The sequence below is a fragment of the Tiliqua scincoides genome, chromosome 14 (genome assembly GCF_035046505.1).
Source record: "Tiliqua scincoides isolate rTilSci1 chromosome 14, rTilSci1.hap2, whole genome shotgun sequence".
Classification (NCBI taxonomy): Eukaryota; Metazoa; Chordata; class Lepidosauria; order Squamata; family Scincidae; genus Tiliqua; species Tiliqua scincoides.
Genome location: NC_089834.1, coordinates 1,392,263 through 1,402,943, shown reverse-complemented (window position 1 = coordinate 1,402,943; position 10,681 = coordinate 1,392,263). Strand labels below are relative to the sequence as shown.

The following is a 10,681-nucleotide window of genomic DNA, read 5'->3' as shown; positions in this document are numbered from 1 at the left end:
CAGTCCTCTCCATACTTTCCTGGGAGGAAGCCCCACTGCCTCTAATGGGACTGACTTCTGAGTAGACAGGCACAGGATTGGGCCCTGAGGCTGCCATCCTATCCACAGTAAGCCCCATTCACTAAAGTGGACTTCTGAGTAGACATGCATAGGATTGGGCTCTTAGGCTGCAATCCTAGGCACTTTCTTGGGAGTAAGCTCTATTGACTAGAACAAGACTTACTTCAGAGTAGACATACCTAGGATTGGGCTCTTAATCCTGGCAGAGATATATATCTGCACCCGTTTTCACATGCTAAGGGCAGGTGAAAAGGGATTCTACGTGTGTACAACGTGCTGTCCAGCCTTGCCAGAGATCCTCCTCATCCTTCCCCCACAAGCCAGCCAGCGTTTGCAGCTCCTCTCCAGCAATGCAAAGCAGCTGCTCAGGACAGCAGAGAACATACAATTGCATGCCAAGCGCCTTCCCAAAGACACAGAGTATTCTGATACCTGAATATTTAATTGCTTGTTTGCAAAAGTAGCTGTTTCTATGTGCACCTAAGGACCCCTCTCATGTAAGAATTCCTTTTTTGTTCTTACTCCCACAGTTGCTTAGAGTAATTTTACTACATGGAACTCATGTAAGCCATTTTTTGGAATCCATTCACTGCTTCCTCTCCTCGAAGTAGTGCCACACTACCTACTACACGCTACAAGTGTACCTGTGCAGTATTTTTCCCCATGTGTTGAAAAAGTAGCTAGGGGGAAGGGGATGTGGAGATTGACAGCCCAATCCTATGCATGTCTACTCAGAAGTAAGTTCATCTTTAGGGGCGAAACACATAAAAAATATTTCATTTCTCCAATAAAAAAATGGCAAATAAATAAATAAATAAATAAATAAATAAATAAATAAATAAAAGATTAACAAGTTGTGAGTTCCTGCACCTTTTTATTTACAAAAAAAAGCACTGCCTGATTGGAGAGGCCACTCCATCCTGTCAGACAGACAGGTTTGGCTACCCAAATCAGTAGGCACCTACCAATCTCAGCTAGACATGAGGCATGTCTACCCAAATCAGTAGGCACCTACCAATCTCAGCTAGACATGAGGCATGTCTACCCAAATCTGTAGGCACCTACCAATCTCAGCTACGCAAGACACGAGGCATGACTCCAATCCACAAAAGCAGCTGGCTGGCTGGAAAGGGCATCTCCCAATGCAGGACTAAAGCTGCTGCAGGAGCAAGTCCTAGGCCAGGGGTGTCAAACCCATTTCGTGCACTGGGCCAAACAGCGTTCATGGTGCCTGCTGGGAGCAAGATGTCATTAACCCATTTCTGCCCAGCTGAACAGCTTAAACAAGAAGTGACATCATTAAGCAGATGATGGCCAGAAAGAAGCACTTTGTTCTCACACAGAAACTCCATGAGAGGCAAACGACAGAAGAGAAAATGTGCAAATCTTGTTTGTATTTTCCAGATATGGAAGAGCCCAATTATGATGGGACATAATTGGGACATTGAGAGCAAGTCTGTCCCTTCTTCCATGGGACAGCCCTTCAGGTCTTTGAAGAGCACGATCAGATCCCCTCTCAGCCTTCTCTTCTCCGGGCTGAACATACCAAGTTCCCTTGCAGGGCTTGTTCTCCAGCCCTCTGATAAGTGTTGCAACTGAACAAAGGCATTGCACTGCTCAGAAACCCTGAAGTAAGGAAGCTCCAGATTCCGGGTTTAAAGATAAGGCGCCCACATCAAAATCCTCCTGACTGATGTAATTGCCCCTGTTTCTCCCTTCTGTCTCTTGCGGCTAGCAACTGGAAGGCAAGATCAGGGAATCCCCAAAACCCTTCCCGTTCAATGTGGCCCCTTTTGCTGATTTCATCAGCTGCACTAAATAACATATTTCACACAAGCACCACAGTAAGACAGGAGCACACAGCACTCTTCTAAGGCAGGGGTGCCCAAACCCCAGCCCTGGGGCCACTTGCGGCCCTCAAAGACTCCCAATTTGACCCGTGGGGAGCCCCCAGTCTCCAATGAGCCTCTGGCCCTCGAGAGACTTGCTGGAGCCTGGGCTGGCCTGACGCAACTGCTCTCAGTGTGAGCGCAACGGCCTCTCGCATGAGCTGTGGGACGAGGGCTTCCTCACTGCTTGCTGTTTCACGTCTGTGATGCAGCAGAGGCAGCAAAAGGAAAGGCCAGCCTTGCTTTGTGCAAGGCCTTTTATAGGCCTTGAGCTATTGCAGGACCTTCATTCATTCATATAAGTTCCATCTATAATATATTCATTTATGTAAATTTATTCATATTTTAAATGTAACTTAATTCTATTTTTCCCAGCAGCCGAAATAGTGTCAGAGAGATGATGTGGCCCTCCTGCCAAAAAGTTTGGACACCCCTGTTCTAGGCATAGAAACCTTTATTAATTCTTGAGAAGGGTGTTTAATATTTCCATCTTTATTTCTTTTATAATAAAACTGATCTCTGAGTAAAGTCATCTCTGTCACAGCCCAATCCTAACTGTGCTGGGACAGCCAGGCTACATGGCCCACGCTGTATCCAGCGCAGGTAAGGAGCAGGCTGGAGGATATGTTTTCCCTTACCCTGAGTAACACTCCTGACTACCCAATGGGGCTACTTGGATCTGTGCCAGCTAATTCTCTGGTGCAAGTCCAAGTAGCCCCATGTAGGGCATTCAGGCCTGGGAGAAAGGAGAGGACAGGCCTCCTCCGCCGATCCTGCCCCATCCCAGACCTGAACCACCCAGTTACGCCCTCCCCCACCCCAAAACATGCCCCCACCCTGCGCTGCCCTCACCAAGCCCTGTGCGCTTGGCACTTTGCCAGCAGCCAGGGGTTTGAATTCAATGTTAGTGGGCTGCCACAGGCCTTCCTGCCAGCACTGCTTAGTCTAGTTTCCAACATGTTTGCAGCACTCTATGCCAGTGCAGCAGCCACTATGCCAGCAGAGCTAATACTTAGGATTGCGCCATCAGTCTCTTTCTTAAGGGAGGGGCATTTTCTGCAAGCTGCTGGTTTGTTACCCAGTCGGATCCCTTGTACCAACAGAGCGGTGTAGTTCACTAACTCCCCTAACCCCGTCTCCACTAGAAACACATACAGTACTGTGTAGGGACTTCTGGCCCCAAAGCGCATCACTTCACATTCTGTGTTCGCCAACGGACTGCTCCTTCACCCAGCCTGCAGAGACCCTTGGAGCCCTTCCCAGTTTGCTGTGACTTTTGCCCCCCTGGGGGACGTTGACTTGTCCCTGCCGGCTCACACTCCCCAAGGAAAGTGCCTGTCTGGCGTCAGGTTAGCCGTTTGTACCAGCAATGAACCCACAATTCTGTTGCTCCAGGATAAAAGTGCTGAGGTTGCCTCATGACCCTGGAGGTTAACCAGCTCCCTCTTGCTCATTTTCTGTTCTTGTCCTCCCAGAGCCACAGAAGTGTCAAGGGCCACACTCTGCTTTCCCTGACAGCCCTGGAGGCAGGTGGATGATTTACCTGCCAAAACTGCAGGCTGGCAGCATGCCCAAGAGTGGCTCATTCCCAGCCATGGCAGACTGGATGATTTACATGCTGGGGCAAAAGAACATCAGAACAGTCCCACTGGATCAGGCCGCAGGCCCATCTAGTCCAGCTTCAGGCATCCCACAGCGGCCCACCAGATGCCTCGGGCAGTGACGTAGCTAGTGAGGGGTGGGGGCGCTCCGTCCTAGTAATCTTGCCTCAGGTCATACATTCACTACAAGGCATCATCCTCATCTATCGCACCCAAAGGTGACCAGCTTCCTGTTCGGGTGGAGGGACACCATCAGCTCTTGCCTGCAGGGCCAGCTTTGGCCAAAGTGACCAAATTGGGGCCCGCTCCTAAGGGACCCCACACTAGGCCGGTGAATCGTGGCACTTGCCTGCGTCTGAGAGATCGCTTCCAGGCAGCACCGCGCCAAGCCGGTGGAAGAGATGCTGCCTGGACCAAGCGAGCATTGGCAAAACTTGTAGAGCACACGTGTCCTGCCCGGGCCCAGAGCCAGGGCAGGCTTTAGGGCGAATGGACCAATCTGGCTAAATCGGCTCTGCACTTGGTGGGGCCCCACGCTGGGTAGTCAATGGAGCACCCCTGCCAAGGCATTGCGAGGAGAGCACGGGGAGTGGAGCATTGCTGCTGGGCGGCCCACCCACCTCCGCCATGTCTGATTGGCTTGAAATTGCCCCCCCCCCCGAAGCAGGTGGCATAATCATGTCACAGATGCCACACTTTGTGCAGGGTGCCATCAGCCCTGGTTTGCTGCTGCCGCTCAATCTAGTGAAAACCCTGCCCTCCCCTCACCCCACTAAAGTGCTTCGCATTGAACCCCACAGCTCCTAAGGCTGGCCCTGCTTGCACCCCAAATAGGTAATTCTCTGTGGGCAACCTGGGCACAGGACGGAGACTACAGTCCCTTTTCCAGAGGTCCATCTGCCCATTTTAAAGGGACATGCGCTACAAGGACATCTGCAAGAGGGATCTGAAGGCCTTAGGAGTGGACCTCTAAGTGGGAAACCCTGGCCTCTGAGCGGCCCGCTTGGAGGCAGGCTGTGCAGCATGGCCTTTCCCAGTTTGAAGAGACACTTGGCCAACAGACTGAGGCAAAGAGGCAAAGAAGGAAGGCCCGTACCCAGGGAGACAGACCAGGGACAGACTGCACTTGCTCCCAGTGTGGAAGGGATTGTCACTCCCAAATTGGCCTTTTCAGCCACACTAGACGCTGCTCCAGAACCACCATTCAGAGCGCGATACCAGAGTCTTTCGAGACTGAAGGTTGCCAACTAAAGGGACATGCCAGCCTCTAGGAAGATGCACTAAGAAGAGGAGCCAAACCACTGCAAGTAAAGACTGTAACTGCCATTGCCATGAATTTTTGTGCCTTCCAGGTTACAAGCCCCGTGGTCCCTGCCTTCTAAAAAGAGGACAGACAGACAGACAGACCCCCTGTTCATCATGAACTGGGAGCATCTAGCACAGTGATTTCCAGTCTTTTCCACCTCACAGCACACAGAGAAGGTGCTAAAATGGTGGAGGCACCCCACTGGACTGGCACACCTCAGTGCTGGCTAGTGAGCCCTCTCGTGGCTGTGGCCACCACAGAAAGTTGAGCCCTGGGGCTGACACACATGGACAGGGGCCTTGGAACACCACTCGGGAGCAGCAGGAAAGAGGCTCTTTGCCTTTCAGCTGTGGCATGGACATGAGGTGCAAGTGACAGGGCACAGAGCAGGAGAGCGCACACACACTGACATTTGGCAGCTACAGGAACAAGGGCATATGTCTCTGCAAAGTAGGTGTGTATGGTCACATCTGCCTCGTTATTCTGTCACATGACTTCATGGATAGGCAGGCTATTAATTTACAGCTATGGGGAGGAGGCAGGGCCGGTGAACTGCTTGGGGCTCCTGCACCTGGCCGTGTTGCCCCACTGGTGTCAACCTGGACCTCACCTGGAGGCAGCGGGTGGGCATGTGGGAGTCTTGGCATCACCAAGTCCCAAAGAGGAGAGCTGCCAGGAAGACAATCCACTGGCGCCCTCCCCAGAACCAGCACCGCTCCAAGCCAAGTTTGCATGAATGTTAGAGGACCAGAAATGCGACTTGTCCTTCCTCGCCCTGGAGGAGGAATCTTGCGGAGTGGAAAGGATACAAAAAGTGCAGGCTGACCAACCCTGACCCAGCCTGGGAAATCTTTCTGTTCGCTTAAAGTGGGTGGGGAAAAGCCTCAAGTGGCTCAAGGGGGGGAACAGGACATAATGAGCCCCCTGAATTGATGGCAAGTGGAGAAAGCAAGCCATACCTTGGTCAAAAGTGTCTGCAAGGTTACCAAGAAGGGTTGAGTTGCTTTCCGAGCTCCTCTGTCCTCACCCTGGAAGGAATCTCTGTCTGTTAGGTACAGCTGAGTGACAGTGAACTTTATAGCTGGGTGGGGTCAGAAGGAGCTGTTGAGGAGCCAATAGCCAGGGCTGAGAATGGACTTGGCAGGGGCAAATCCTTGAATGCCAACGGGGGGACGGGACGACTCAGGTGGCACTCACTCCCTCTTTCCCTCTGTCCTTTGATCACTTTGTTCCTTCAGATTGTTGATTACTACTTCAGAGAGAAAAAAGGGGAGGGCAGAGAGGGGCTGGGCCTTTGCATTGCCTGCCTGCAAAATGGGCACAGGAAAAATGGGAGATCAACACACAAGAGCCCTGTTGAGTCCAGACAGTCAGAGCAGCCGAACACCGAGCATTCTGGCCTTGTGGACAAGCAGACAAGCGGGTGGCAGGCTCCAAGGAGACTCCAACCAGACAGGTTGGTGCACAAGGCAGAAAAGATATGTATTTGGCAGCTTCCCCCTACCAGGCACAGGGCCTGATCCATTAAGACATTCTCCTGCACAAACCCCACAGAAGTGAGCTGGTGGGTGTTTGTGAGTGAGGTGCGCCGAGGGAAACTTCCTTGCAGGCTGTATCCCATGGGTCAGATTTGTGGGGCTCCCGTTCTGCTGAAACTGCCCTAAATCCTTCAGATTCCTCGTTCAGGGCAGCAACTAAAACACCCCACCTCAGTCGGGGCTTTTGTATATTCTTGATCTTATAGAATCATAGAGTTGGAGGGGACCCACAAGGTCATTTAGTCCAGCCCACTGCGTGTGGTAGGAAATCCTTCTACAGCATTGCCAGCAAGATCTCCACTGAGGGAGAATCAACCACCTCCCTGGGTAATCTGTTCCTCTGCCAAACCACCCTGTCCAGAATTTCCTCCTGCTGGTCTTAAGGTCAACAAACATGTTGCTTTAAAGATGTGTTCTGCTTGTTTCATGTTACCCCCAGTCTGAGCTGCCCCCCACATGCCATTTTCAAAGAGAAAAGATTCTCATTGCTGTCAATTTTCCTTTGAAAATAGCGCACCTGCCCCCCTGCCATGTTATCACAAATGTTGCTACTTGTCAATTTTGGGTCTCAGAGCTTTGCCTCCAGTATTTCTTTGGGGTGGGTGAGACAGTGAGGACCCATTGCAAGACCCAGGGCCCATGAGAGGGGGTACAGGGGGTAATTTGTACCCACATCCAGGGGCCAAAAGGGGGCCCAGAAGCCAAAGGAGGGGCACATTTCCTGGGATCTTACATTTTGCTTTTCTTGCTGCCAGCATGGGATGCTGGGGCGCTACCGCAGGTGTGCAGCGGCGACTGCTGCCACAAGCCACTTGTGCCGGGCCAAGCAATGCAGACCTGACACTCCTTAACACCACGTCAGACATGGGAGGAAACTGGCCTGCTACAGTCGCTCTTTGACTTGTGGATCTGCTTGCCGTGAAAGCGTGTAGAGGAGCTCAGGGACACAGTCGCAGGACTTCAGCTGCTGCAGAAGCAGGTTTTGCTGCAAACAAGAGAGCCTAAACACAAAGATGCTGATTTCCTGCAAGGATTTTCCATATTTAAATGATTCTAGAGAGACTTGTGTGTCTGTGTTTCCGTGTTACTGTATCCAGCTGCCTACGCTGTGTGGGCAGATAGACCTGAGCTCCACATCAGGAAGCCTGGCAGACCTGGGCTTCAAAGACTATTCTGGCTGTTGCCAGCCTCCCCCTGTCCTGTTTTGCCTTCTCTCCTCCAATTGGGAAGGGGCCCTGAAGAAACTTTGTGCCTCCTGATAAAATTCCTCTCGGAGGCTCTGGCAGGACACCAGCACTGGCTCGGTGAGGGCACTGTTGTCTTCGCCTCAGGTAACAAAATTTCTATCTATCTATCCGTCTACCTACCTACATACCTACCCACCCGAAAGGAGGTGGCTAACAACAATCAAAATTCACACAAGATGCGCATCTCGGACTAGCCCTGTTTAGGGAAGGCAGAGAGAAACAGCCAGGGTAGCCTGGGCTGCCACAAAACTGCAGTTCTGGATGACCACTGTCCTTCTGCCAGATCTGGCTGTGCCTTTCTGCTGGCGTGGCCCAGGACATGCTTCGTGGGAACTCCAAGAGCATAGAGTTCCCATAGAGCAAGAGCACAGAGTAGGTTGCAAGGAATGCTTTCAAGAGCCTGCTGCCCTTTCATCTAAGTTCACAGAGTTTCAGCAAGACTTGATGGGTGACTTTTGTGTCCAACTTTCTTCACCTGGGCAGGGAAACGGCTAAGCAAAGCAAAATAAAGCACAGGCTGGTCTTGCGGAAGGGGCCTTGCTTGCTCTCTTGCCCTCTCCTATACCGTGTGGCAGGCCCAACTGATGGAGAAGCAAAGGGGTGGGGGCTAAACAGCATTGATTTTACAGGGACTCCGTTTTGTGTCCCTTTATTCAGAGTGTTTTTGTGTGTTGCTGTCCCTGCACTCCCAGCAGGGAAGAAAAACTAGAAATCATAAGATACCAAAATTCAACAAGAAAGTGAAAAAGCCACAATCGGCAATTAAAATGACAGCTACCAGCTTGGAGGGAAAAAAAGCCAAAATCAGCTCAGCAAATGAGTGGATAGAGATAAAATGGGAGCCACAGGAGAAAAGTTGTGTGGGGGAGGGGGGAGATGGGATGGGACACTTTGCAGCCTCAGGTCAGCTGTGGTGAAGACTCTGCTCCTCACCTCCTCCGGCAGCAAGAAGCAGCCGCCCCCAGCCAAAAAAGATGGCTTCAGGGCTGACACAGCCAAAGGACAAGCAAACAAGCAGGTCCAATCTAGCCCCTCTCCCCTTCCTGCCAGTGGCATACCAAGGTCATTTGGCATCCAGCACCTCCATGAACAAAGAAAATATTTCTTTATTCAGCGTGTGGTTGGTCTGTGGAACTCTTTGCCACAGGATGTGGTGATGGCAACTGGCCTGGACGCCTTTAAAAGGGGATTGGACAAGTTTCTGGAGGAAAAATCCATTATGGGTTAGAAGCCATGAAGTGCATGTACAACTTCCTGATTTTAGAAATGGTTATGTCAGAATGCCAGATGCAAGGGAGGGCACCAGGATGAGGTCTCTTGTTACCTGGTGTGCTCCCTGGGGCCTTTGGTGGGCCGCTGTGAGATACAGGAAGCTGGACTAGATGGGCCTATGGCCTGATCCAGTGGGGCTGTTCTTGTTCTTATGTTCTATTGACAAAATAATTTTCAATAATGGTCATCCTGACATGCAATGAATAATACTAATGACCAGAGAAGAAGTACAGACCATGAACATTTTCTTTTATTGTACTTTGTGTATATATTTTTCCCCATTTTGGGTCCACCATCGGGGTGCAGGTTGGTGCCCCCTCAAGGCGTGGTACCCAGAGGAATGTGCCCCCTGCCTCCCTTAAATATGCCACTGCTGCCAAACTAGAAAAAGCTGTGTGGCACTAGGCCTCCAGCAGGCACACCAAGCCCATTGTCTAGTGATTCGGCAGCTGCAGGATCCCTGCAATAAGCTCCTCAGCGGCAAAGTGGCTGCACTAAGCTCCCTTAGCCAGCTGGTTTTGCCCCACCTCACTGGCGCAGGGAATACCAGAGGGCTGTAATTTGCAGGCCAGAAAGGGCCATTTGACTCATCAACCAAGACTTCCCCAAGTCTCAGTGGTCAAACAGAGCAAGCCATGAGCCTGTTCAGGAGATGCTCCAGAAGGGACTCCAACCGCAATGGCTGATGGCCAGGCCAAATGCAGCCCCCTTAGCTAGTGAGGTGCCAGTCTCTGCTCCCTCAATGCCCTGGAAGGAAAAGCACCTTTGCTCTGGACCACTCACTGAGCCTGGAAAATGTGAGATCCAGGAAATTTTTCAGTCCCCTCCTTTGGCTTCCAGACCCCCTTTTTGACCCTGGGATTTGATACTTTACCTCCAGGGCCCCTCCTCATGGGCCTTGGGCCCACTACATTTCTCTCATCCACTAAGCCCCCCTCTTCCGTTTCCAGGCTGGGTGGAGCTGCTGCTGCCTGAGGTGACCATCTCAGCTGGCCTCATGAAGGAGCCAGACTTGGTTGCTCCCTGGAGCTTCTGGAATGATAGCAGACCCAGGAGTCGAATGGTGCAAACTAATTTGCAGTTGTTTGTTAACTAGCTGAGCAGCTTCATTTGGTTCCCAGTTTGAACGTTGAGCACATAAAAACACCCAGAACGTGACAACTCACAGCTGGCTGCAGAAGCAGGTGGGCAAAAGGCAGGGAGCCGGGTACAGCTTATGCTGCTGTCTTGGGCAGTCCTGCCACAGTTATTCATAGGGACAGGGCCTTCAAGCCCAACTGGGCACCACGCCTAAGTGGCCCCTGTGCTAGGGTAATTCTTACTTTAGAGTAAATTTACGACTTACTTGCCAAAGGTTATGCACACCTTTTGTTTGCTTCCTTGCAGGCTTACATGTGCGCAATTTTTATATTAAAAGGTGCTTAGATCGATTTAGTCCATTGACTCACCTGCACTATTGAAGTGCACATTTGGGCTGCTTTCCGTTCTACCCTCGAGGGATAACATCTAGAATGAATTTCATTTATACCTGTAAGATTCTGCAGGGCATGGCTGTGAACCCGCTGAGGCCCTGCCAATCATGTTTCCAATGGAGCCCCGCAGCTCCAAAGGCCAGCCCTGCGTCGGGACGCCAAGTCTAAGGACCCAGTCTGTTGGCAGACACAGGGGTGGGTAGCTGGGCATGGGCATGTTTCAAGGGCTTGGGGAGGGACTGGCGAGAGGAGGGGCTGGTCGATCAGAACCAGAGAAAAAGGAGTTTGCAGTCCCA

The 10,681-nt window shown here is 51.5% G+C and overlaps 1 protein-coding gene across 1 annotated transcript in view; it reads left to right on the top strand.

Annotated features, from left to right (window-relative positions):
* The first annotated feature begins 2,527 nt into the window (after positions 1–2,527).
* Positions 2,528–10,681, top strand: part of LRRC75B (leucine rich repeat containing 75B) — a 19,042-nt gene continuing 10,888 nt past the window's right edge. The window contains exons 1-2 of the mRNA XM_066609944.1: positions 2,528–2,552; positions 9,864–9,976. Coding sequence (XP_066466041.1) covers positions 2,528–2,552; positions 9,864–9,976 — 138 coding nt within the window. The remainder of the gene's footprint in view (positions 2,553–9,863; positions 9,977–10,681) is intronic.